This window comes from Astyanax mexicanus, chromosome 19, assembly GCF_023375975.1.
Source record: "Astyanax mexicanus isolate ESR-SI-001 chromosome 19, AstMex3_surface, whole genome shotgun sequence".
In the NCBI taxonomy this organism is placed as follows: domain Eukaryota; kingdom Metazoa; phylum Chordata; class Actinopteri; order Characiformes; family Acestrorhamphidae; genus Astyanax; species Astyanax mexicanus.
Genome location: NC_064426.1, coordinates 27359454 through 27387341, shown reverse-complemented (window position 1 = coordinate 27387341; position 27888 = coordinate 27359454). Strand labels below are relative to the sequence as shown.

At 39.0% G+C, this 27888-nt stretch overlaps 1 protein-coding gene across 4 annotated transcripts in view; it reads right to left on the bottom strand.

The window, feature by feature from the left end:
- The window catches only part of cacnb1 (calcium channel, voltage-dependent, beta 1 subunit), a 74953-nt gene extending 48354 nt beyond the window's left edge, over positions 1-26599 (bottom strand). The window contains exons 1-2 of one of the 4 annotated variants that reach the window (XM_022672368.2): positions 26338-26599; positions 14855-14941 (exon numbers count right to left, since the gene is read on the bottom strand). In XM_022672368.2, coding sequence (XP_022528089.1) covers positions 14855-14941; positions 26338-26427 — 177 coding nt within the window. In that variant the 5' untranslated portion in view covers positions 26428-26599. The remainder of the gene's footprint in view (positions 1-14854; positions 14942-26337) is intronic. The other 3 variants (XM_022672369.2, XM_022672349.2, XM_022672354.2) reach the window with 3 other exon arrangements.
- Between the last annotated feature and the right edge of the window lie 1289 nt (positions 26600-27888).

The following is a 27888-nucleotide window of genomic DNA, read 5'->3' as shown; positions in this document are numbered from 1 at the left end:
ACCTCCTGTCTTTCTCTCCCGCCACTCCCACTCCACTCTCTGTTTCCCTCTCCTGTCTCTCTCTCTCTTTCATACACTCTGTGTGTGTCTCTCTCACATCTCTTTGCCACCACTCCTGTCTCTCTCACACACATCATCTGTCTCCATGATTTTTTCTGATAAACACTGCTTTCTCTCTCTCTCTCTTACACTAAATCTGTCTCTCCCTGTTACCCCATGCTGTCTTTCTCTCACACACATCACCTGTCTCCCTGTCTTTTTCTCTGTTACCCTCTCCTGCCTCTCTCTCACATTAAATCTCTCTCTCTCTCTCTCTCTCTCTCTCTATCTGTCTCTCTCTGTTACCCTTTGCTGTCTCTCTCTCACACACATCAGCTGTGTCCCTGTCTCTTTTTGTTACCCTCGGCTCTCTCTCTCTCTCTTACATTAAATCTGTTTCTCTCTATTACACCATGGTGTTTCTCTCTAGCCCTTCTTGTCTCTCTCACTCTCTCTCTCTGTATCCTTTCTTTCTTTCTGTTACCTCTCTGTTCTCCTTTTCTTTCTCTTTCCGGAACCTCCAATCTTTCTCTTTCTCTGTTACCCTCTGTTGTCTTTTTCTCTTACATTAAATCTGTCTCTCTGCCTCTCTCTATTACACCAAGGCATCTCTCTCCTAGCCCTTATTGTCTCTCTCACTTTATCTCAGTCTCCTTTTCTATTTCTGTTATTCCTCCATTCTAATTTTCTCTCGCTTTCCGTCCCCTCAATTCTCTCTCTGTGTCTCTTTCTTTGTTACCCTATGCTTTCCATCTCTCTTATATTTAATCTGTCTCTCCATCTCTCTCCATTACACCATAGTATCTCTCTCCTAGCCCTTCCTGTCTTTCTCGCTTTCTCTCTCAGTCTCCTTCTCTGTTACTGTTATCCCTCAGTTTTCCTTTTCTCTCTCTTTCTGTCCCCTCCATTCTCTATTTGTCTCTTTTTTGGGGTGTGTCTTTCTTTCTATTCTAATTTGTATTGTCTCTCACTCTTCTTCTCTTTCTTTCTATGTTCTCTATGCTAACCCCTCCCATCCCTGCCCTCAGTCCCTGCCCAAACACTTCTTTCTGTGTTTCCCCCTCCTGTCTCTCTCTCTTACTCTATGTGTCTGTCTCTGGCCTGGTCTCTGTCCAACCCCTTCTCTCTCTCTCTCTCTCTCTCTCTCTCTCTCGCTCTCTTTCTCATATTTAGCAGTGGTATGAGGTGGTGTGTACTAAAGTGTAGCTGGGAATGTACTCGTCAGCCCGTTGCGTGTGTGTGTGGGGAGCGGAGGGGTAGAGTGAGGAAGTGAGAAACCCCTCGTTTACAGCCCCTCTCATGACAAATGGACACCTGACGCATTACATCTATTATTACCTCCTGCAGGAGAGTTTGTGGCCAGTGCAGACCCTCCCACTTACTCCAACAGTGTATCAGAGAGTGACTCACTGACTCGTCAGGGAGATGGAGACTAGTTAATATGCCGGTCAGATGAGTCCACGATGCACCAATAAAACAAACAGGCTGCTCAGAAATAACGTGTTATATAATATGCCCAGATGAAACACACATATAATAGTTATCACATGAGATCCAGCGATTCTTAATCAAACTAAATGATCTGAGTGACTCAATTACACCACTGAGATCTGCTTCTCTTACATTCATTTTACATTCACACACTTCTATGCTATCCCTAAATAAAGCTGATTAGCAGATGTATAAAGATCTTTATGTGAACAAAATATGCAAAATAAGTTTACTCCAGAAAAACCTTTCCATTGTTTCATTTTCCATTATTTTTTAACATACAGTAGGTTTCAGTGGTGCTTAAAAACATGAATTATCAGTATAAAGTAAATATAAAATATGAATATACAATAAACTTTCAAGTAGCATGGAAATATCATATTGTCCATCTTTATTTTTAACATGTTAAAACATATTGAGATTTGATCCCCATTTTGGACAATATTGAGAATATAACACAGATTTGAAATAAATACTTTTTATTATAAACAAAGTCTACAGAACGTATTTTTCTTGTGAGAAGGAGAAGTCTAAACACAAACAAATCTATTAATATTTAAATTGTCTATAATTTCGAATCAGGTGAAGCACATCAGCTGTACATGATTAGAACATGGTTAGAAAACCTCTAGCTGATTAGGTGTTTCTCTTTTTAATGGTGCAAAGATGCAGCACTTTGGCATTAACTGGGGAAAGAGCTTCCTGTACATCTAGTGTAGGGGTTAAACAATTACTCGAGTAATTCAAGTTAATCGATTAAAAAAATTGATCGATTAATTTTTTTGTGCCTCGAGTGATCGTGTAATAATTTTAAAACGCAGAGCACGGAATTTAGCGAGGACTTTTAATGTGAAATAGCGCGCTTAGCTTTACGTCACTCACACCCAGGAAGCAGGTGGGGGATGCGGAGGTTTTTGAAGCGGTGAGCAGGTAAATTTAACTTACAATAAATCAATCAGATTAACATTAATGTATCTTAATAACATAACGACAGCCCTGTGGAGTGCGGATTATTAGGAATACTGTTTAATGTATGTGTGTGGTTAGTTTATTACAAGTTCTAGACTAAATACAGGCTTTATGTAATCAATAAACACAGCGCTGTGGAGTTTATAAATAAATACATGTTAAAGTTAGCGAGATAAAGTAACAATTAAAATAATTCATAAAATTAAAATAATTTCTTATTTTATGAATACTCTTATTTTATGTTTTATCTGATTACTCAATTAATCGAAACGATTTTTCAGTAGAGTACACGATTACTTAAATAATTGATAGCTGCAGCCCTAATCTAGTGACTACATTATTTTAGGATTATTGGAGATTTCTTTACACATCTTGTGATCTGCTTTTGGGCAGAACTTGCCAGAACAGCCTGACTTGGCCATGTTGGCAGTTGTTTTAAATGTTGTAAATTGTGAATTATTTTCTAGACAGTGGAAAAATTGATTTTTAATTATTCTGAAATCTTTAAAAACTCTTCCCCAGACTCACCTACATCCCTCTTTCTTATATCTGAGGTTTAAATAAGACAGGGTCCTCCAAAATCTTCCTAAAGGCTGATGTGGTGCATCTGATTCTAATTTTAAACATTTTACTAGGAATAAATGTGAGATGTCAACCTTTATCTTCACAGGAAAATTGCAAAAATGTATTGTCAGTACTGTAATTTTAACTAACAGTTAAACTGTACAACCAACACTGCCAGTAGGACCACATACTTACACTTGTACACGCACTATACACTTGTACACACACATACATTTACAGGATGCAGAATGTAATATTTAATATTTAAACATCCCATAAAAATACCAATGTGCGATATGTGCTTTTCTTTATGCAACTAACAATATTGAGATGTAAATATTCTTTATACTTCATTATTTATAATGTTTATATAATATTATTATATTATTTATTAATTTTTTACTTTTGTGTGCTTTTACAGTCCCAGGCCCGTAGCCAGCATTGTTATGGGGGGGATCTTTTTCCCCCAAAAGTGGACTTCATTTGGCTCTCTACTCCAATGCCCCCTAAATACACGAGCACACTTCAAACCTTTTAATTTAGACATATTTTATTCATTATAAGTTTGTTGTGAATCTGTTGTTGCTGTCCTTATTTGTTCATCTGTTGCTCCCCACTGTTAACATAAATTTTATATAAATGTAAGTGTTACTCAAACTTCCTACATCTGTGATGTGACTTCATTGTCTGTCTCTGTTGCTCACCTCAGTTGTCTGTTGCTTTGTTCCATTGTCTCTGTTGCTGCCCTCCATTGTTTGTCTCTGATGTTGCTGCCCTTTATTGTCTATCTCTCTACTATTGACATAAATAGATAAGAATTACTTCACTATCGGTATTGTCATTAAAACTTAAACATGAATTAATAATAATATAAAATGAAGTGTTCTGTCTTATTCAAATCTTCCTACAACTGTGCTGGGACTTCATTGCCCCCCTCCCTTCAGCTCGCTGAACTCGGCGCCTGATTGGCTGACAGAGCTCATTTGCATACCGTCTGGTCATTAGATATGCGTGGATTCGTGGAGCGACCAATAATCCGCTTTTAATAACCCGTTAAAGTTGATATTGTTTTTTTTCTGCCTCAAATTATTTAAAGCACTGTTTGGATATATGTGAGAATTACTGGTGACTGGATTGCGTTTTGTTGAAGGTAAGAGTGTGGGGGAAGCGCCGGAGGGGGTTGGGTGTGTGTCTCGAGTGTCCTGAGGTAACTTAAGGTTAAACACAAAGCGAAACACAAGCAGATTTAAACTCTAAACACTATTCTGTAATCCGGAGAGGCAGACGGTTCGAATGGTGTATAACATGTCCGCATTCGATCAAATATGGACGTACGAAAAACGCAAATATGAAAATAATATTTCATAACTAATTAGGCATATTTCGCCCTAAATGTTTATTTTCTGAAAGGAGATACGGTTAAATAGGCTAGATAACTGAAAAGCTTTAAAATGGCATATTGGGTGTCTATATTGAACCTATAAGTATTCATAAACACAGCCAGATATTAAATATGATATTTTTCTGGCCCGCCGGCGGGCCAGGGCGTGTTAAGAGGTCAACCCCCTTTTTACACCTCTATACTGTATTTTATATATGGCCTTTGGAGCAACAGGCATGTTGAGAGTAAAATACACCCTAGCTTGATCATCAGCATTGCAGAGTGAGTGACTGAATGTTATTGTCACTTAACCTACATTTCTTAAAAATCAACTAAAATCCAGACTTTAGAGTTATCACAATAATAACAGTAATAATCCGGTGTTACATGTACAATTATACTATTGGGCTTAGCCGAGCCCGGCACTGTTAATGCAGGGGAGTTGTAAAGAAATAGAACCCCTGCACTCAGCAGCTTACCGATTTTGGGCCTTTTTTTTTTGAACAAGTCACCAATGTTTTGGGACAATGTTACCGCCGTTTTCTTCCGTTTTCGCTCCTTGTCTTCTTTTTTACCCATTTTGTCAAGTAACTTTCCCCTGATTCTTATTCTTTCCACAAGCTAAGAACAGAAATGGGGGAATTGCCGCCACCTACTGGATTGGTGTAAAACAGTCTGAACAAAATGTGTAAAGAGAAACATTAACAATTTTTCTTACTCGTCACTACTCTGGGGGCAGGAGGGGGGTTGGGGTGGCTGAGGGGGGGATGGGGGGGGGTCGAACGAACCACACTGGAACGCGACGAGTCGCTTGTGTCGCCCAGCGTTTGTCGCTTGTGGGCGTGTCAAGCTCAACGCCCGCGTTTATCATGGTCCAGCCTCCGACAAGAAAAAAGGCACAAAAAAGGAATCACTTGGCCACTTTATTCTCCAGCTATAACTCCCAAACTTGCTGGACTCTTGGGCGTTTCTGTGATTTAACTGCGCTGGAAACGCAGCCGTTCCCACAGACTGATGTGGGTCCACCCCGTTCAACAGAAAGAACCGGGAAAGAAACTAGAAATTCAGAGGACGTCGAACCGCCTTGTTTGTGATTGGTCCAAAGAAAAGCTAGGAGCCAATCGGGTTAGAATGTCGCTTCACCGCGTCATAACTCATTTTCATAGAGTTGAGAAAAATTCATCTCCGTCGCTTGTCGCTCTGTCGCTTTGTCGCCTCTCGCGTGTTGCGGCGACAAATCGCGCCCTGCCATAGGAAATGAATGGTCGCCTGTCGCTTTCCAGTGTGAACGCAGGGTTCGATCCCCCCTGGCTACGGGCCTGAGTCCTGTGACACTGTGAATTTCCTCTAGTGGGACTAATGAGAGATTGAGGGAAATGTGGCTTTAATCTTTCTACCACATTTTTTTTGTTTACTTCGTCTCACTATTTTTTTCATCTCTGCCTGTAAGTTTTATTTAGTCATTCCATTTGTCTCTCTCTGTCTCCTTGTTTCTTTCTTGATGTCCATTTGTCCATTGAACTGGACACATGGCTGTTGTATTGCTTAAAACTGAGATACTAGCCATCTTAAAACCTGAATGTTACCTGAAAGCTTATTTGCTAGCTACATTAGCCTCTTAGCCCCAGTGCAAACTAAAAGACCAAAAATATGTTTTTAATGAAATATCATGTTTAACAGCAATGTATAACATTATAGGGCATTCTGTACGGTAGTGTATCATTGTGACATAACTAGCAAGGTAGTTTTGGCTGGGATGTGTTAGCTTGGGGCTAACATTAATGTGTGATTTAGCATCAAACAAAGAAGCTAATAATGGTAGGTTGTGTGTTGCTTATACAATTACAACCCTAGTACAGAGACAGCTTGGTTTATTACATATAATTTTTTTCTTTTTTATCCGATTATTAATAGAGTAATAATTAATGGAAAAATAATTGACAGATTAATAAATTATCAAAATAATCATTAGTTGCAGCTAAGAGTGTGCCATATCGTATCGTATTGCGATTGATATTATACCCTGAAATATTTTGTAATTTTACCCAACACTAATTATCCCATCAGGGTAGTACTTTTTTGCTGTTTTTAGCAAAAGAAAAATTCTCACTGTTCTCTTTTCCCATTATAAATCTACTAGAGATTATATACCGATTATATCTGTCCAGTATCATTCATTTTACTTTAATCCTGGATATATGGATATATTTGGAGTGCACTATTAGTATCATGACATTCTGGATCACTAACTTCTGTTACAAATCTGATAAAATTCTTGTGTTTTTAATATCTCAGTTAGTATGCAATAATATATATATATTTATTTTGTTGCAGTAGTGTATTCTTGAACTATTTTCTTTATGTTTACAATGTTTTGTCATATTGCCAAGAGTATTGTTATCGCAAAAATACCATGCAATATCATGATATTGTTTTAGGGCCATATGTTGCAGCCCTAAAGGTTACATTATTTTATTATTTTCAGTCTTGGCAAGTTACTGTTGTTTACAGATTTGGTTTCTACTAAATGTTTAAAGCTGTTTTGCTAAATAAAACCTTAACATTTATTTAGTAGGGTATTATTAAAATTAATACAATATGAATGAAGATATTGCTCACCTCTACCTGCCATAAACTAGCCGGTAATTGTGCGGCATCATCTGTGACCGACCGCTTCATAAAGGCTGATGTGATGTTTTGTTGTGCAGCTGCCGGCTCAGGCCGTGATCAAACACTGGCCAGTCCTTTATCTGCCGCTCAGATCCGACTAGCAGCCGGAGCGCTGTTTAACCTGATCCAGCACTACTGAACGTGTGTGTGTTACGTAGTTGCGTATTTTTAGTAGGGTGTGTGTATTTGTGATGCCGGGTGTGATAGTGAGGGCTGATAATGTAACACTTGCAGTTTTAGGTGCCTGGTGACTTCAACATTACTTTCATGGGTCATCACACACCAGCACGTGTGTGTGAGCGCACACACACACGCACACACACAGATCCATTTCCCTTCTGCTCTTCCTACGGCACAGCATGTTATAGGGAGATTCAGAGACCCTGTCACCATGGCAACCTGGGCCGGTATAACACCACCACTGTGTGTGTGTGTGTGTGAGTGCGTGTGTGTGTTCATCTGTGTGTACATGCGTGGGTGTGTATGGTACCAAGGGCTACACAGTGTTTTTTTTTCTCTCCAATGCTTTTAGCTGCCAAAGATGGGGGAGCCACACGCACATACAGTACACACGCTCACTCAGGCAGATTATGCAAATCAATATGACTGTAAGTGTTTAGGCTCATAAGAACACTCTTTCAATCTCACACACGAACATTTCCACGCCGTGTCAGCGCGGAAACAGCCGGAAACAATTCCATGTGTCACTCTGAAGCTGTTCAGGGTAACTAATGTGGCAGAATTCTGCACTTCCATTCATTTATATTAGGTTTTATGAATCATTATCAGGATACTATGCCTTTAAGAATAGTAGCTTTCAGAGAAATAAGATTCTCATATTTAGTCTATGTAGTTTTCAGATTGCAAAGTTGAAATTTCAGAGTTAACCCCTTAAAATGCCTTGTCCCATATACAGGCTACAGGTGGTGATACAAAACCCTTTTTTCTGCAGTAAAATAAATAAATACTTGAAATCTCCTACAGGACACTTGGAGAAGCTGCCTGTTTTCTCTCTACTTTACATTATAATTCCAGATCAGTAACAGGAATCAACCTTAATTCTGCAGGTTTGAAAGTAGACATAAAAACTAGAAAAACATAACAAAACTAAAGGTTTGGAGGACATGAACTGTTTGTTTTGTATTCAGGAAAATATTTATTTTAAAATGAAATTTTAAAGAGCCAATTTTATGATTTTATTCATTATATTTTGACATTAGCAGATTTTATTAAATATTTTGTAATATTTTTATGACAATTACAGTTATGCTTTTCAGTAATGTTTTTTATCAAACACGAAAGCTTTTATGCAATGCTTGAATAGAATTCCTTAAGATGTAGTGGTGTTACCCCAAACTCTAACCCAGCATTATAGTGTCTGCCTTTCACCAGAGCTACCTTCTTTTGAGTATTCAGTTATATCTTATAAAAGGGCTGTTTGACGGACCAGAGTGTTGTAGGCTATAAGAACAAGTTACCATTTACTATACAGTGCTGGTGATGCAGTAATTCTAATCTAGATTAAATTTCCATGCAATGGGAAAATAGACTGTCAGAGCAGGATCACAGATGTTTTATCCAGTATTTAGAACCGAAAACACAGGCTAACCTTCCCTGAAAATGCAACTGTTATAGCATACCAATTGAATAATTTTTACTTTCAGTGTTAGCTTCACAATTTAGCGAGTTAAACAATAACAACTGTTTAATTTGTTAATAAAGGAACCCTGTCAAGATGTTAAGTGTTTAACTATTTTGATAAAGTGGATTTAACAAAAAAATGTGGAGATATAAACCATGAGAAAGAATTGAAATCAACTCTGTGGGAGTTCATTCAGAACTTGAGTTTTTCCTGTGCACAGAAATCCTATTTAGCCAGTTTAATCAGTTTTTATTTTTACTTTTTATTGTCTGTAATAAATGCATTTGTCCACACCTCAGCCCCTTTCAAAGAAAACTGCAAAATATGTACTTTTGAAGGTTAACATTAGTCTATGTTTGTAATAATGTGTTTATTCAGAGTAAATCTTAAAAAAACATATTACACAGTGTTTCTATACTCCGGACACAAAAGACACATTATATTGACCACAATATGTCATCCCAAAGCAGTTTGGACTAACTAATGTGACTGAATTCTGAACTCCCATTTATGTCTATTAGGCTTTATTATTTTAATGCATATTATTTTCATAAGAAAAACAGCACCGCATTGAATTTCCTTGGTCCAAATCTGTGCTTCCATATTTCTACATGAATAAAATACATTAAATAAGCAAAACTTTTTTTTCCCAGGTTTTTTTTTTCATTACTTTCAGTCATAGCTGTGTAGATGTTTTTGATTCATGTGGAAATGATGTGCTCGTCTGAATGTAGTAAACTGAATGCATCACTTTTCACACTGCAACCACTAATGTCAAACTCACACTAACCAGCACTACGTAAGCCTGACTTCATCTTGGCTGTGAAAGCACGCAACACAGATGGTGGGACTGGAGAAAAGCATTGCGCACAGACCCCCTTCTGTGGCCATTCCTGCTTTAGTGTATGAAAACGTCAGAGATTCCATTGTGAGCCCAACATGAACATGAATGAAAATGTATGATTTGCATTCTACTAGCAGAAAGGTAGTGTGTGTCTGTGAGAAAGTTCATATTTTCACATGTATTCATGTATTCATATTTGAGTGGTAAGTGTAAAATGGCAAAACTATTTTTTGATACTTCAAAACATTTCCACGATATACAAAATGAATCATGGCATTCTGACACAGATAAAATGATGATTAATACAATTAATTTTATTTAAAATGTGCTGAACTACATCCAGTTAAATAGGATTTATTAGTCTCCTTGTAATAAAATGTTTATTTGGTCAGTGATATTTAGATATTTAAATGGAAAACTGTCACAAACCAGGTACCTCAAATGTTGTTGCCAAAATGCCCACATAAGTAAAACAGAGCTGAAAAAATCCCTAAAACTGTTCCTCAACATTCATGCCTGCTTATGTTTACTCTGGCAACACTGAAGCAGTCACCAGTGTTGTTACCTGGTGCAAGGGTGACTTTAGAACATTACCAATCAAATCAGACCTCAAATGATTTTATCTGGCAAGAGGCCATCTTTAAACCTGCACAAAGCTAATGTTAGCTGCCTGAAGCAGACACTTATGTTTTAATTCAGCAATAGAGCACCTCTGGAACTGCTAAAAGGTAATGCTAGCTGACTGAAGCAGACACTGATACTGTTATTCAGCAAGAGAACATCCCTGGAGCTGCTAAAAGCTAATGTTAGGATGATTGAAGCAGACACTGAAATTGTAATTCAGCAAGAGGACACCTCTGGGGCTGCTAAATGCTAAAGCTAAGTGGAGAAAACAGACACTGATGCTGTTATTCAGCAAGAAAGCACCACTGGAATTGCTAAAAGCAAATGCTAGCTGACTGAAGCAGACACCGATACTGTTATTCAGCAAGAGAACACCTCTGGAGCTGCTAAAAGGTAATACTAGGATGATTAAATAGACACTGATACTGTTGTTCAGCTGGAAGACACCTCTGGAGCTGCTAAAAGCTAATGCTAGCTGACTTAAGTAGACACTGATGCTGCTAACCAGCACAAGGACACCTCTGGAACTGCAAAAAGCTAATGCTAGGATGACTGAAGCAGACACTGATACTGTTATTTAGCAAGAAAGCACCACTGGAGCTGCTAAAAGCTAATGCTAACACGATTGATGCAGACACTGATGCTGTTATCTGGCAAGAAGCTGATTCTGGAGTTGATAAAATTTGATTCTAGCTGACTGAAGTAGACACTGATGCTGTTAACCAGCACAAGGACACATCTGAAGCTGCAAAAAGCTAATGCTAGCTGACAAAGGCTGACACCTAGGCTGAATGTAAAGTTGCCATAATGGAGTTGCTAAAGCGTAATGCTATCCAACCAACGCAGACAATGATGTTATGTGGCACAATGATGCTCATGGAGCTACTAAAGGCTGATGCTAAAATAAACAGATGCTAGGCCAATCAGAGAAGACACTGATGCTGTTTTCTGGCAAGATGTCACTTCTGGAGGGACTAAAAGCTGATGCTAGGCCAATCAGAGCACACATTGATGCTGTTTTTTGGAAAGCCGTTGCTTCTGGAGGTACTAAAAGCTGATGCTAGGCCAATCAGCCCAGACACTGATGCTGTTTTCTGGCAAGACACTGCTTCTGGAGTGGCTAAAAGCTGATGCTAGCCAATCAGAGCAGACGCTGATGTTGTTATCCTGCACATGAACACCCCTGAAGCTGTTAAAGTCTAATACTAGGCATACTAATGTCTGGAAATGCTAAAAGCCCACAGCAGCGTTGTAAATAGATTTGTTAAATGGCATCTAAGCATTTTTTTACCCTAACCAAAGATACTGAACATGGTACATGGTACACAATATCTGTCTGATTTGCAGATGAATTCCATGATAGTTAGCTAACTATTTAACTAAGCCAGCATGTGCGCCGTTTTACGACTAAGCAACGCATAGCCCCTTCAGTATAGCGCTAAGAAGGGGTTAGACAGCCCATAGTGAAAACCCATAGTGAAAAGCATGAATCTGATTGGTTAAATTGTCCTATGACTTTGCTAACAGACTCATTACTACACCCTTCTCAAAATCAGGAGAAGGGTCACGCAGACACAAGGGGGCAGAAGCCATTTTAAAAAGCTTTGATTGGTTAGAACCGCTGTCAGTCAGATAAGAGTCCCATAGCAGGCTGTTTTTATTTTAGTTAATTTATAAAATATATGCTTATAGTTTAAAATAACTATAATATATATATTTCCTTATTAAATATTATTTAATGATTTACATGCACCTATTGTCACCCCCTTCTCTGAAGGGTTAGAAGGGCCTCACTGCACACCACTGCTATTTATACATCACAAAACAACTCAAAAATACTTAATAATTGCAATCTTTGGCACTTTTTCAGTAACCAGTGTATCCACAATACGCTCTGAAAGGCATACTGTACACCACAGCACTGCAGAATGTGCTTAGAAGATAACACTAATTGCACAATTGCAATTACATCGTTAAACAGTCACATGCAAGAGTCATTAATCTGTAATCATCAGACAGACACAGACAGAGAGAGAGCAACTAAAGCCATCCTTACACAGCATGTGTAATGATCCCGATGGGACGCCTTCTCTACCTCCACTCCACCATCAAACGGGAGCGGCTTGGGGCACTTCTGCTGGCACGGGGCCAGGGCAAAAGACAGTTTCTTGGTGCGAGGTGTGTGTTTGGGCCTGGCATAACCTTTCCTGTGTGCGTAAGGGGGGGTAGAGTTTCCTGTGTTGGGAAGCTGAGGGAGGCTTTTTAGTGAGACACCCCTTGCTGGCGGGCAAATGTCATGCCGCAGGGGCGTAGAAGGGAGAAAGCGCGGAAAAGGAGGAAGCATTTCAGCGTGACACAGGAACCTTTCTTCAAATGTCAAGCCAACATGAGGGCTACAGAGTTACAGGTGCAGTGTGTCTGTGTAGGTGACAGAACACGGTGTTCTGCGAGGCTATGCACAGAAAGATCTGCTGCTCAACTGAGTAAACAAACACACAGTAACGGAAAGCTAATAGAGAGACAAGCCCTTCTACCTTTTTCTGAACTGCACATTTTACTTACAGCCATTTAACTTTGACTTAGAAGGAAGCACACTGATTTTTCATCTTGTGGGAAAAAATATAAGCATATATTTGCTTGTTTACCTTACAGTGAAGACTCACAGAGCATAGCTTTACAGCGCCAATGCATGCAGTTACCTAGCTGAAGAGATTGTAGCTGGTTTATTGGGTTAGCATTTAGCTTCCCATGGCATATCACTCCCTTTGACCTCCTCTCAAACATAAAATAAAAATGCTTTCTTAAAACAGCATTAAAAGCTTTCTCAAGTGGAACATTTTGTATGTATTTTTGTTGTAAAACACTCCATAATTTAACAAAGCTAAAATAGAGTTTTTAAAGGAGAAATCCGGTGTGAAATGGACTTAGGGTGTAGTAAAATAGGATAACAAGTATGAACTTTTGATGAATATCCCACCTCCATTGACTCCCAGCATTTCAAAATACAACACTTATAACTGATGCTCCCACCAAGTTTACAATGCTAGGGATCGGGGCATGGCATTGCCAATGCAAAGAAATCACTGTTTTTAATCCATAAACAAGCTTAAAGTAATTCCACACTAAGTTCTCTAGGCGCTGTCATCTTGAAATTAATTCCTGATAAGTAGAATAGAGGAACAGATTGCAAAATTAATTCAGTGGAAATACATGAATATTATAGAGATATTTCCAGCAACAGCTGAAATTCATGCATTTCCACAGAAATAATCTGCTCATCGGTTGACATTAGCAGCGCACAGACAACTAACTCAAGGTACTGTCTATATAAACGGTGTTTTCAAGTTTTTGTTTTAAATGTCAGGGCCCTTGGGATTCTACCAGTGAAGCGTGACGTTACTTTGAGCTTGTTAATGGTTTAAAAATAGAGATTTCTTTGCATGTGGAACACTATGCCCCTTTTACTAGAATTGTAAGTGTGTTAGGAGCATTGATTAATAGCTCTGTATGGGGCAAAAAAAATCATGTTTCACAGCCAAAGTCCATTTTACACCTAAATTTGTAAATAATTTTTCTCCAAAATGAATTTACAAGATGATATTGATAAATGATCTGTTCTCTAATCAAATTAATTCTACAATTCAACACTCATTGTCAAACAAATGCAAGGAGTTGTTGGATTGAATTAAAGGAACCTTTATGTATGAATGCAAAGATGATATATGTACTGTAAGTGATTACAAGGATGCGTTTGTTGGGGGGAAACTGTGCAATTTAGAGGAGGCTTTAGAACCCTGTTGGGCTGCCATTAGCCTAAAAACAAGATGAGACATACAGGTTCTGTATGCACATTTGCCCACAGATGTTAAAACTGGACGACCCACTGTGTGGGAAAACAGAAAGATTGTCCAATATGTGAGGAGTGACCAAATAGCAACAATTGTGGACATTCCCTCAACAAGTGATGTCATCCTGTCATTGCCAGCACCATTGGCAGATGGCTGCATGACGCAGGACTATATGCATACAGAAAATTAGACACTGGTCTTGATGGAGACGACTAACAAATCCATGTGTGGAGGCACTTGCCAAGATAAATTATTTATTCTTAAATATTACACATACTGATAGTCATTACTCTACACCCCTACCACAAAATCTGCAGGAATTGCATCAGAACATTCAAGCTGCATGGGAAATATTATGGCAGGACAGCATTGGGATCTTCTACACCTCTTTGCTGAGATGGCGTTTAATAATTTATTGGTACTGATAACATTTATTTTCCTTCATATAGTATTGCCATCAGATGCTTCCTTCCGGGTACAACTATATTATTTTCGTGGAGAGTGTGTGTTAGTTGAAGTCTACCCGTGTGATATCTGGTCTTTTCAACTCTAGTGTCTACAAATGATGGGGCGTGGGCCACAATGATCTCATACACACAATGCACACTCCCACACAATCCAGCACTCATGTTCAACAGGATGTCATCCTCACATTTTCAAATCAGATTAATGTTCATGTTGTTTTTTGGGCCTGGGTGTTCAAGTGCATTTGAACCAAGCTACCAAACTGTGATAATTCTGTGCAGTGGTGAAGGTGGCATGCGGACATCCTGAGGCCTTACCTGCCGGACGAAGCTGTTTGAGGTCGTGTCTGAAGACGTGCTTCCATCTGAACGCTTGAAGCGACTCTTCCTTTTAGCGTACTTCCCCTGAGATAAGCAAAATTAGAGAAAAAAGAGAATATTACAAAAGAAATACACACTGTACAAATACACACATGCACAAAAACACAAACACAGCCTGCGCCTCATGTCCTGTCCAGATATGATTACCCATGATTACTCATGTCCGCCAGTGCACTGTGGGACCCTGTAATCTGATTGGCTTGAGCTATGGCCAATGACCCGCCTGCCCTGGGCAAGGCCTTGTGTGGCATTCATAGGCGCCAGACTCCGTTGCCATGGAGACCTGAGAAAGGCTAATTGGGTTTGGTGGCAATAAAAGACCCTGACGGAACAGGCAGTTGCTGTAGCATCACACACATAGACGCGCACACACATACACTGACAAAGATGCTTAATAAAAGTACAATTATGCCATTGTTCTTCTCCTTCCTTCTGGCACCCGCCTACACCTTCTGTCTCTCTTTGTGTTCGTCTTTGAATGAGCTACAGGCAGGATTTCTATTCAAACATGATCATGCAAAAAAAAAAAACAGTGTTTATCATCGAAAACCTGTTAAAAGTTTATGGTGAAAGTTAGTCTGTCACAAAAATTATGTTATGTTATGTAAATTATCATACAATATTTGGACAGGATCACAATAATTTTTGCTATACTCAATATTACCCAATATGTTTTTGTAACCAGAAGAGCCCAATAATAAATAATTTGGTATTTAGATTTTTTCTTAAATTGTCCTTTTACTTTGTTTTATTTAGTTAAGACATGGATTTTAACCTGGGGGACATTGTCCTGAGTGGGCAGCAAGAATAATGCTAATTTAGGGGGGTTTCTCCACAAAACGTGAGGAGAATGATGGCTGGTAATACTTGACATGTTGGCGCCTAATTAAACAAAGCTGTAAGTCAAACGAGTGCTGGATGTTAATCTACCCAGATTTCTCTCCTGAAAATTGTTCATTTGGATAAGTAAAGCGCTTCCATTTATTTACAGTAAGCTTAGATTTCCAACATTTTCAACAGTGCGGCAGTGCTAGCCACAGTTAGCAGCAGTGCTAGAAACAGTTAGCAGCAGGCTTAACCTTAGTTAGCAGTGCTTAGCACTAGTAAACACCACTGACAGAGCTACACTGTGGAACCCTGAGTGTTACTGTAAGCTTGAGTGCAATTAGCAAGCGGCTGGTCCCACAGAGCTTGTTTTAAACGGTAAACACGCAGGCTACAGTCCGATATACACATCTGAACAGTGAAAGAGCTAACGCTGCGGCTAATGCTAATACTAAGTAAACTAAAAGAGTTTAGAAGTTTTCTTCATCCAAAATGGATAATTGTTAAGTCAACACATTATACCTGTGTTTGTTTTGTTGCCACTAGCAACTGGATATTGATTGGTCAGTGAGAGCGTGAAAACAGCACGCAATAAAATACACTGCAACGGTTTCATGTTAATTTTTTTCAACAAGTATATTTAACTGGGTCAGCTGTGCCATTTTAATAATATACACTGACCTGTAGAGATTAGCTGATGTTTATGCAATACAATGTCATTGACATAAAACTGATATGTTTCCCATTAGCTCATGGCACCATATGCTTGTCCTCTACTTTCACTCACCATTTTTGTGTTGTCGTTCCCCCCAGGCTACCACCTTTTGGGTGGATGTTTATATACTGTGTTTTGTTTTGTATTGTCCGTCTGGCCTTAATACTAAAGCCTGAAAGAGTAAATTATCATTTATCATGCTGCTGGGTTTGTCTCTTTTCATGCTACTACATGATTATTCCATTATTCAGTTTTTTTTTTATTTATTGTATTAGTCACGTAACATTCGGATGTTAAATCCTGTATGTAGTCACTCACATTTTACAGTAAAAGCCTATTGTATTTTGTAAATTGTTGTAACACCCAGTGTTTAGTACCTTTAACTTAAATTATATTTTTTAAACTAAGTGAAGATATCTGATTGTGTAAAATAAGCAATAAGCATTTCTTCTCTTTGCCAAAAGGATGATGGGGAACACCACTACAGGTGTAATAACAACATCTATTAATCATTACGGTAAGCCAGCACCACACTAAGAGCACTGCTGGTAGACTGTAGAAAAAACAGACCGGACCAGGTGCTTTTGAACTTTTTGAGCCTTTACTATAATATATAAATCATGTATTTGTTCTGTAAAAAAGGGAAAAAATAATAGTTAAGCCTGTGATAGAATACTCATTGTTGTGTTACTGCACTCTAATTCCATATGACAATTTTGAAAGTCTGTCAGTTACCTAAGTGCCCACATAGAGAGCATCATGTATTTGTTTATTTGTCCATGTGTCAAAACTTACACTATAGCGAAATATTATAGCAAATTTAACACACACTGGGAACAACCCACAAGAGCTGATGTTTTGGAGACCATCTGATTTAATTATCTAGTCATAATGTTTTGGCTCCTTTCAGATAGTCTCAGATTCTTATGCTTTCCCTTTCCCAGGTTTCTAACACATCAACTGCACTGTAAGGCTGGATTTTATATCTAATTAAACATCTAATTACACTGTGCAAAAATTGTTTTATTTAATTATTGTCAAATGTAAGTATATTGTACTAATTTTAGCAGGTATTTAAATGTGTCAATAGTTTTTAGTTCAATAAGCTAAATATTTTAAAATTTTTAATGGTTTGATATAACTTTTTAACTTATGGCAATTTAACAGATTTTTTTTTTTTTACATTTAGGAACTCCATTTGTTCAGCTTGCTGTTTTGTGACCCTGCCAGGGTGTAATTTTGCTAAGTGTACAGTTTATGTTACAAATGTGTTTGTTATTAATGTCGGACAACTGACATTAATAAAATTCTAGCATTTATTTATTTGTTGCCTTTACACTTTAAACCCAAAATTAGTTTGAATTCAAACAAATGAAGTCTGTTTTATGTCACACTGGACATTTCCAAACAATACTACATTACATATTTAGGTAAAATGGAATTCAAAAGAAAAACAAGAAGAAATCAACATATTCATTTATTTCCTAACAAAAAATACTGAGCCAAATTTTTGGGCAAATGAATTAGAGTAACAAAAATAAAAAAAGTTAAATCAACTTCCATTTTAGTTGTAATTACTTGATGTTTTAAGTCATGCTAACTTAAGTTTTCATTACTCATTACAACCGTTTGCTCAAATTGTTTTAAGTAAATTCAATTTATTCGTGTAAGGGCTGGCTCAAGGGCTAGGCGCCCTCCGACCACCAGAGGGGGGCAACGGGCAGCCTCAGATAGCAATCAGGCCTAATCAGGAACACCTGTGGGTTGGTTTTAAAAGAGTGAGGAACACAGACCAGCAGTTGCTGTGTCTTTGTGTGTGTGAGAGTGTGTGTGAGTGGCCAAGTGGCTACTATTCCTTATACTTTCGAGTCCCTGAGACATTATTTCTTTCTTTCCCTCCTTTTCCCTTCCTCTCAACAAAGAGAGAGTAAAAGAAAGAGTAATAAATAAATAAATAAATAATTTATCTGTAAAAGGAGGCTGTGCCTTCCTTTTCTCCTTTATTTTCCCCTATCTCAGTTTTTCAGTTTTCCTTTTGTTGGAGGAGCCATTTTGTTTTGCCTTTACTAGGTAGCTCACCCAGTAAGGTGGTTTTGATCTAATAACCTAAGTTTGATTCCCTTTCTGGGTGAGCCCTTACAGAAAGACACAGCCGGATGCCCTCTCCCGCCAGTGGGAGCCTGCCTCTCAGGAACAACAGCCGACTACCATCCTCCCAGAGGCATGTATCATAGCCCCTATCCAGTGGGGGGTAGAGAATGCTGTACAACGAGCGTTACAGCATGAACCAGACCCAGGTGGTGGGCCCCCTGGAAAGCTGTATGTGCCCCGCTCCACAAGAAGGCAAGTCATGCAGTGGGGGCATGCCTCGCCTTTTGTCGCACATCCTGGGGTGACCCGCACCCTAGAGTTCCTCCAGAGACGTTTCTGGTGGCCTCGTATGAACCAGGATGTGCGGGCCTATATAGCTGCCTGTGCCACATGTGCACAATGTAAAGAGCCCAGAACTAGGCCAGCTGGACTCCTGCATCCCTTGGCTATACCCTCACGTCCATGGTCCCACATTTCCATGGACTTCGTCACAGGGTTGCCCGCCTCCCGGGGCAACTCTGTGATACTTGTTATAGTAGACCGCTTCTCCAAAGTTGCTAGGTTTATAGCACTGCCAAAGCTTCCATCGGCCAGGGAGACAGCAGAACTACTTCTTGAGCACGTGGTTCGCATTCATGGGCTGCCCAGAGATGTGGTTTCAGACCGAGGACCCCAATTTACTAGCCGGTTCTGGGGAGCCTTTTGTCAGCTCATTGGGGCAGGTGCCAGTCTCTCCTCTGGCTTTCACCCACAGTCTAATGGCCAGACTGAGCAGGTGAACCAGGATCTGGAGCGTACTCTTCGGTGTCGGGCCTCTTCCAGACCCTCTTCCTGGTCTGACCATCTTATATGGGCGGAGTTCGCCCATAACACACTACGGCACACATCTTTGGGTATGTCTCCATTTGAGTGCCAATTTGGCTATGCTCCACCCATGTTTCCGGACCAGGAAGAACACACTGGGGTACAATCAGCAGCTCAGGTTATCCGACGTTGCCGCAGGGCATGGCAACGGGCACGCAGGGCTCTTTTGAAAGCTGTTGCTGCCCAAAAGAGAGCTGCTGACCGGAGGCGTAAACCGGCGCCATCATTCCGCCCGGGTCAGCGTGTCTGGCTTTCAGTCAGGGACCTCCCTCTCCGGGTTGAATCTCGGAAACTTGCACCCCGTTACGTTGGGCCATTCAAGGTTCTCCGCAAAATCAACCCTGTCTCCTATCGCCTAGTGCTGCCCCCCACTATGCGCATCAACCCCACATTCCACGTCTTAAGCCCTTTCTGTGTGCGGCCAGTGCACCAGTGCCACCAGCTCCAAGGACAATAGGTGGTGGACCCGCCTATACCGTCAGTCGTCTCCTTGATGTCCGGCGGGTTCTGGGTAGCACCCAGTATCTGGTGGACTGGGAGGGCTATGGCCCGGAGGAGCGTTCCTGGGTCCCTGCACGGCATATTCAGGACCCTGCGCTCATACGGGCCTTTAGACGAGATCGTGCTGTGGGGTTGGGAACGTCTGGTGCCATTCCTCGGGGGGGGGGGGGGGGGGCTCAAGGGCTAGGCGCCGTCCGACCACCAGAGGGGGGCAACGGGCAGCCTCATATAGCAATCAGGCCTAATCAGGAACACCTGTGGGTTGGTTTTAAAAGAGTAAGGAACACAGACCAGCAGTTGCTGTGTCTTTGTGTGTGTGAGAGTGTGTGTGAGTGGCCAAGTGGCTACTATTCCTTATACTTTCGAGTCCCTGAGACATAATTTCTTTCTTTCCCTCCTTTTCCCTTCCTCTCAACAAAGAGAGAGTAAAAGAAAGAGTAATAAATAAATAAATAAATAATTTAAAAAGGAAGGCTGTGCCTTCCTTTTCCCCTTTATTTTCCCCTATCTCAGTTTTTCAGTTTTCCTTTTGTTGGAGGAGCCATTTTGTTTTGTTTAACTATTTTTCCCTGCCCCTGGGAAAGCCAGCCTCCTCCTGGCATCCTTTGTTCTCTTTTTCCCGCCAAAACCCCCACATTGGGTGCAGGTTGTTCTTTGGTTTTCTACCTCCTTTTTGGACCCACCACCTCTAAAACAATCCCTACCATTTCTCACCACAGCTGTTTTGGCTAAAAGAGTGGTAGAGCACTCCTCTACCAAATAAACTTTGGTTTATTTTTTATTTCCAACTTAATCTGCTCTCAGTCTTGTCTACACTGCCCTTGGGTCCTATTAACTGCCTTTACTAGGTAGCTCACCCAGTAAGGTGGTTTTGATCTAATAACCTAAGTTTGATTCCCTTTCTGGGTGAGCCCTTACAATTCGGGCTTGCAGTGTGCAATAACTGATTGTTCACTTGCCGCCTAATAAATTATCTGTGCAAAAGTATTGGGACACTTCTTCATTAAATCAAATGCAAGTTTGATATATCCTGCTTACTGTCTCTACTGTATAGGGAAGACTTTCCACTATATTTGGATGCATTCTCCAAAAAAGGCTCTCATGAGAAATCAACTTAAAGGTGTGAAATGGACTTGAGGTGTAGTAAAATTTGATAATAAGTTCATACTTTGGTCAAACCCAAGTCCATTTTAATCTGGATTTCTCCTTTAAAATATCTGAATGCATTCATGAGAAATTCTATCCACAAACACTTGTTTTAAGTCTTCTTTGAATATTTTATAACCCTACAATTCCTAACACGATGTTCATTAGCTGAAGGTGTATTTTCTTTAGTTTTCCTTTGTTGGTTGTTTTTTTATCACATAGACGAGGCTAATTCATCTAATTAATTATTATTATTATCATTATTTCAATGACAAATACTCATATGCTGTTCCCATATGCTGTGAAGGAGATATATCTGTGATAAATGTTCAGGTCAGATGGTGTTTATAGGTGTTTATAATAATTTGTCCACATGCTGTGCTTAGAAATCAGATTATCAGATCTTAGGTCAGATGTTGTTTATTGTGAAATGCGCATATTGCGTTTATATATCTCAACAACATTGTAGGTCAGATGGTGTTTATTCCTGCGTGTCTTTCATTCTCCACTAATAATGAATCTGTGTGCATGTGAGATATGCAATTATATGCAATCCTGTATGTGAGTATGGAGGAGCGTATGCGGATGGAGGTCAGGTGGGAGAGAAAAGGCCAACGAAGGGAGGGAGGAGTGATGTATCACTATAGCAATAAGAGACTTCCTGTTGACAAACACAATCTGAGCCTAATTGGATAATTGAGAAGGGAAGGGGCTGGGCTGAGCCAGAGCTGGAACCTTAAAAAAACTTAAAAAAGGTTTAAAGAAGGGAAACGGAGATGACAAAACCGATGACAAAGGCAGCTAAACGAGAAGATGAGAGGATAAAAGAGAAGAGGAGTGATGAAGAGAAATCTGAAATCGGCCCACACATACATCGGCGCACATTCAAATCCAGCACTTTAGTGTCCCTTTAGATCCGCGTAGAAGGTTCCAACCACCCACACGACTAACTACACAAGCGAAAGACGAATTTCTGTTCAAAAATTGCCAATTTCTCTTCAGAAAAGATAAAAAACAGGGGAAAGCGACCTCGTGCAAGCAGCATTTCTAATTTCTATATGCTGTGGGTTCTTTACAAGCTTGGATCTTCTTCCTTCTGTTGACCACAAGCCCATCATTGTTCTAGTGGAGGCAATCTTTCACACACACACACACACACACACACACACACACACACACACACACACGCACACGCACACTTAATCTACACCTACCCCACCGCCCACTCACTAACTCACACACACACACATATACACACTCTCACACACTTACACAGTCACACATGGTCTCACTCTGACACACACACACTCACATATTCTAACACAACCAGCAGCTTCATCATTACCACCACCGCCTCCTCACAGCTATGTATAGAGATGATTCAGTTAGAGCACCTCTCAATAGCACAGGTCTCTTTGCTACACACACACACACACACACACACACACACACACACACACTCACACACACTCACACACACTTATACACATCCACCTTATATAAAAGTCATTTTATCATTTAAAAAACACTAATCGTCAAATGAAATAGTTGCACCCAGAAGGAAGTGTCAATTACAACACTGTTCAGAAGGGAGATAAAGGTTACCAGCAATAATAAAAAATTAAACTGTACATTTAGACTGATATGAGTAACTCCCTATAACGCATGTGTAACGTATTGTCTGTGTTACACAACATTACAGGAATCTTCTCATGGAGATAATAATCCATCTTATGCATCCATCTCTTGTGTGTTCTCACACATTTTCTGCAGATATTTTGTGGTAGGAGTGGAATGTTAATAGAGCGACCAATAGCATCCCACACATTTTCACTCAGAGTTAGTTCTGGCAATGCAGCTGGCCATGGTATAGTATCTGTGTCTTCAAGGAGAACTCTCGTAAAGACAGCAGTATGTAGACGAGCATTGTCCTGTTGGAAAAGCGCACTGGAACGTATGATCAGAAAAGGTAATACTGCTGTTTGAATACCAGTAATAAAGACCAGAGGTGATCTGACATTATATCAAACTGTTTTTTGCATGTGTGATGCAAAAAGAAAAACTGTTGATCTTGGCACTGACCATGGTGCCTCTACAAACTGATGCTCGCTACCATTCTCTGCAGTTAATCCATAACAGCCTGGCATGACTACACACAAAGTTCCATTCCTGTTGGTTGATTCCTTCTGGGTGCAACAATTTTTTTGATGATTATTGTATCATATAACAGGTATCACCTAAACAGACCTGGATCTAAAGGAATGGTGAATAGGTGTAAAAAAAAAAAAAAGAGCAGAGGAAAGCAGAAGAGAAATACGACCGGAAAAGGTTACAACGAGAGTACATGACAGCAGGTCCACTTCTGTTCAGCTCTGAATGGTGAATGTTCTGCTTTCAATCAGAGACACGCTGTCACCCACGCCAGGATTCAAGCAGAATTTCCCTCAAATAAATGTACTTCAACAGAGCTTCTCGTAGTTATTCCTTAGGATGCCATGCCCTGCAAATTTCAGTGTTTTTTCCCTACTCTAAAAGCAAAATATAGTGTTTCTTAATGACTAATAACTTGAAGCAATTAAAGGGCCCAAATTCTGAATTTGTCTGTTTCATTTTTGTGAGGTTTTGTATGATCATTTGAGCATTTTCTTTCCAATATGGAAGACCTACTTCTTAGTCCTCCCCCATCACCCATCACTTGCAATACCCCTAACACAAAGAGGGTGAAGACTTGTACATGCCTCACCCGATACATGTGAAAGCAGCCACTGCCTCCTTTCAAACTGCCACTGATTTAGCATTACTGAGTAGCCAGGATGATCAGAGGAAAGCACAGTGACCCAGCTCTTGATACATCAGTCAACAGTAGCCAGTGTGGACCAACATTTAGTTAGGAGTGATGGAGGAAAGACAGAACTCACAGAGAGAGAGCATGCCCATTTTAGTTCTCTCTGACTCTGGCTGCTTCAAACTGGTGTTCCTAGGATCATATTGGCAGCAACTTAGCAACTAGACTTCTCATAACTCAATAAGAAACTTTTTTGACTGTTCTGATTGGCCACACTGTGCTTTATTTATTTCTAAATACAGCCCAGGCTGAAACACTTCTTATAACTTCAGGGTGAAAAGGTAGGGATAAACTGCTGGCAGCTAAAAAGTGGGGTATGATGTATATAAATATCCACACTTTAGTGACAATCTTTATAAACAAACAGTGAAATGTGAAGTGACTATTTTTGCTGATTAGTCGTAATTTATTAATTGTACAGACTAGGGCAAATTGTGAAGATGTGAGACATTTAAAAGCAAGAAAGGACAAAAACCATGTAATGAGATCACAGACTAAATAGTATGTAGTAACATTTTTATAATAACTTCCATTAAAAGTTCAACAGGTTCCTGTAAATCCATTTTTGAGAAACAATATTTTAACTTGCTAGCATTTTTTATTAAACTATTTTGGTAATAAAATGACAATAATATAATTTATCACAATTATTTCTGGGGCAATATATCATCTACACATCGTTATTGTGACAAGGCTATGTGCATCTGTGTTGGAAACATAGTTTGGACTAAATGGGCCTAAAGAATATAGCGAAGACGTAAAATAAAGAAGATCTCTACTTAGTATTACATATTTAATAATAAAGGTGCTACACATTATTCTTTGAGCAATGCCACAGCATAGAATAAATATTAGGAGTGGGCGATATGGCCCTAAAATAATATCATGATATTTTCAAGATATTGCTATTGTTAAGAAATGGCTTTTTTCAAAATCTCAATATTATTCTGTCACGAAATATTGTGTATCATACGATATACAAGGCATACCCCTAAGAACCATTCATTTTTGGATAAAGTTTCATACTCAAAAATGAGCTGTGATTTGTTTAAAGAAGATATTAATTAGTAAATAACCTTTGATTTAAGTTTGTTAAACCAATGTAACAAATCTTCTTTCAAATGAAACTCATTAAAAGGGAACAATTAGAAGAGCATTTTTCTTAAAGGTAGGTTATATGACAAGTAGCCTAAGTGTGAGTGAGTGAGTGTTTATGTGTGTGTACACACATATAGCTCTGGGGAAAAAAGAAGAGATCACTTAAATATTATGAGTTTCTTTGATTTTACCACATTTGGACACCAAATTAAGCAATCAAACTAAGCTGAACTGCTTGAATCTTTGCACCAGGAGTGGCATAAAGTTATCCAAAAGCAGTGTGTAAGACTGGTGGAGGAGAACATTCCAAGATGCATATAAACTGTGATTAAAAACCAGGGTTATTACACCAAATATTGATTTATTAATTGAAGTATTAAAACTTTACAATATGAACTTGTTTTGTTTCTTTCTTAATCATTTGATTTCTGAAAGCTCTGCATCTTTTTTGTTATTTTAGCCATTTCTAATTTTCCGCAAATAAATGCTCTAAATTACAATATTTTTATTTGGAATTTGGGAGAAATGTTGTCTGTAGTTTATAGAATAAAACAACACTCATCACAAGTTCATTTTACTCAAACATATACCTATAAATAGCAAAATCAGAGAAACGGATTCAGAAACTAAAGTGGTCTCTTATTTTTTGTATAGAGCTGTATATACCAACAACACTTTGTGTGTTTGAGTGTGTACGTATGTTTGTGTGTTTACACGTGGGCGTGGTCATAATGTATCAAGCAGCAGTAGCAGCAAAATGACATCATGTTTTATATATGCTATGGAACATCACACACTGGAACAAGACCCACTGAGCGCTTATTTATTACTACACTAAAAGTGCTTAATATTCACCTGTCCGATAATTCAAACACACACAGAGAGCCTTGTGAAAGCAGTACAGGTTGGTTTCAGCCTTATATTAGCTTATATATTTCCAATTGAAGCGTGAATAAGACATTTTCTGAAGGGGGGAGGTTAAGCTAACCTAGTTTAGATGGAGTCTTGAGCAAATGAGCTCTTTAACAAATCATATATAACATGTTATATGTACAGTATATTCACTGATATAAATGCTGTCAATGCTAAAGTAGCTTTAGCTAACTGCTGGGTTCTTTGTTGTGAGTTTTTTAAATTTATATTATTTTCTCATGATAAAACACAGCAGATAAGGCGAGTAAGAACTTAAGCTAACGTATAGGACTGATCTACACAGCAGAAAACTAACCCACACACACACTACATTCCTTTTTAAAGCAAAGCAAAGCATCCACAGCATCAGCAGATCAGCAGCAGGTGTGCATCCCGTTTTTCTCTCCTCTCTCTCTCTCTTACCTGCGAGTGGGATCCGTGGTGGTCGAACATGTCCATCTGGATTTCCTGTGTGGAGGTGGAAGGCGTCCTGGACATGCCTTTCTGTACCATTGATTTCTACTGCTAAGCCGTGGTCTGGTGTTTCATTTACAGCGCGCTGGGTATTTTCTCTGGCTGTTTTCTCCGGTTTTCTCTGCGTTCATTGTCAGAACATGTTCATCTGGTCGCACCGTACGCTCCACCGTGTTGCTTCTCCACTGGAGCTCCAGCCTCCCAGCTGTTAAAGCGGAGAGACCACGCCCCGCCCTTCTTCACACATCAATCAATCAGCCCGGCGAAGGGGCGGGGCTTGTTCCTCTTATTATTTCTTCTTAATACAACTGAACGGCTCCTGCGCTGTAACTCACGCGCTGCAGCTTTAGGGACACTGAATTGTTTTTATTGGTTCAATATATTTATACAATTTAAAGTCTGTTTAACTTATTTTAGTCAGGTTTTCATTTTGATTTGACTCAGTTAAATTGTAAATATAGATAATTTGAAGTTTATTCAACTTAATGGAGTCAAGTTTTCATTTTGATTAGACTCAGTTAAATTGAAAATATATACAATGTGAAGTATATTCACCTTAACTGAGTCAAGTTTTAATTTTAATTTGACTCAGTTAAGTTGTAAATATATAGAATTTTAAGTTTATTGAATGTATCTCAGTCAAGTTATCATTTTGATTTGACTCAGTTAAGTTGTAAATATATACAATTTTAAGTCTATACAACTTAACTTAGTCATCCTTTTGATTTGACTTAGTTAAGTTGTACATGTACATGTTTATTCAACTTAAATTAATCAAAGCCAGATGATAACTTGAATCAACAGCAAAAAGCTTTAACATCACTGTTTTCCTTACAACATCTCCTAATCTCCCCTCATTCAAGTTTAGTAGTGTTGTTTCTAGTTCTCATCATATCAACACCTGGTTTGGCGAATCAAAACATACTGATGATAAATCAGGTAAGCTGCTAACAGAACTGAACATTTACACATGCTGGCATCCAGGAGAAATGTGGAACTACACTTTGTTCTACAGATTGGCTCAGGACACAACCTACTTACCTAAAAATGAGAAATTCTCGTTGCTGTTTACTGTATATATTTGCATCTGTTAGTATAATTTGCTTATATATTCATATATATATATATATATATATATATATATATATATATATATATATATATATACAGGTGCTGGTCAACGAATTAGAATAATTTGAAATAGTGCAATCATGAAATTCTTTGAATGCATTTTTTGTGCAGAAAGCAAATCAGGTGTTCACCGCACCTGTCCTACTCGTTAGACTAATCACAGAACTCGTTACCTGGAAAAAAATTTGCTCAGCTGAGCTTTCCAAAAGGCCCATTTAGGCCATTTAACTGTGACACTGTTGTTTTATTGAATTAGAATAATGGAGAAACCGTTTCATTGAATTAGAATAAATGCTCGAATTTTTGTTTTCTGTGAAGAGTGTTCACTGTGCAGTATAAAGTCAGGGTTGAGTAGAATTTCTAAGTTGT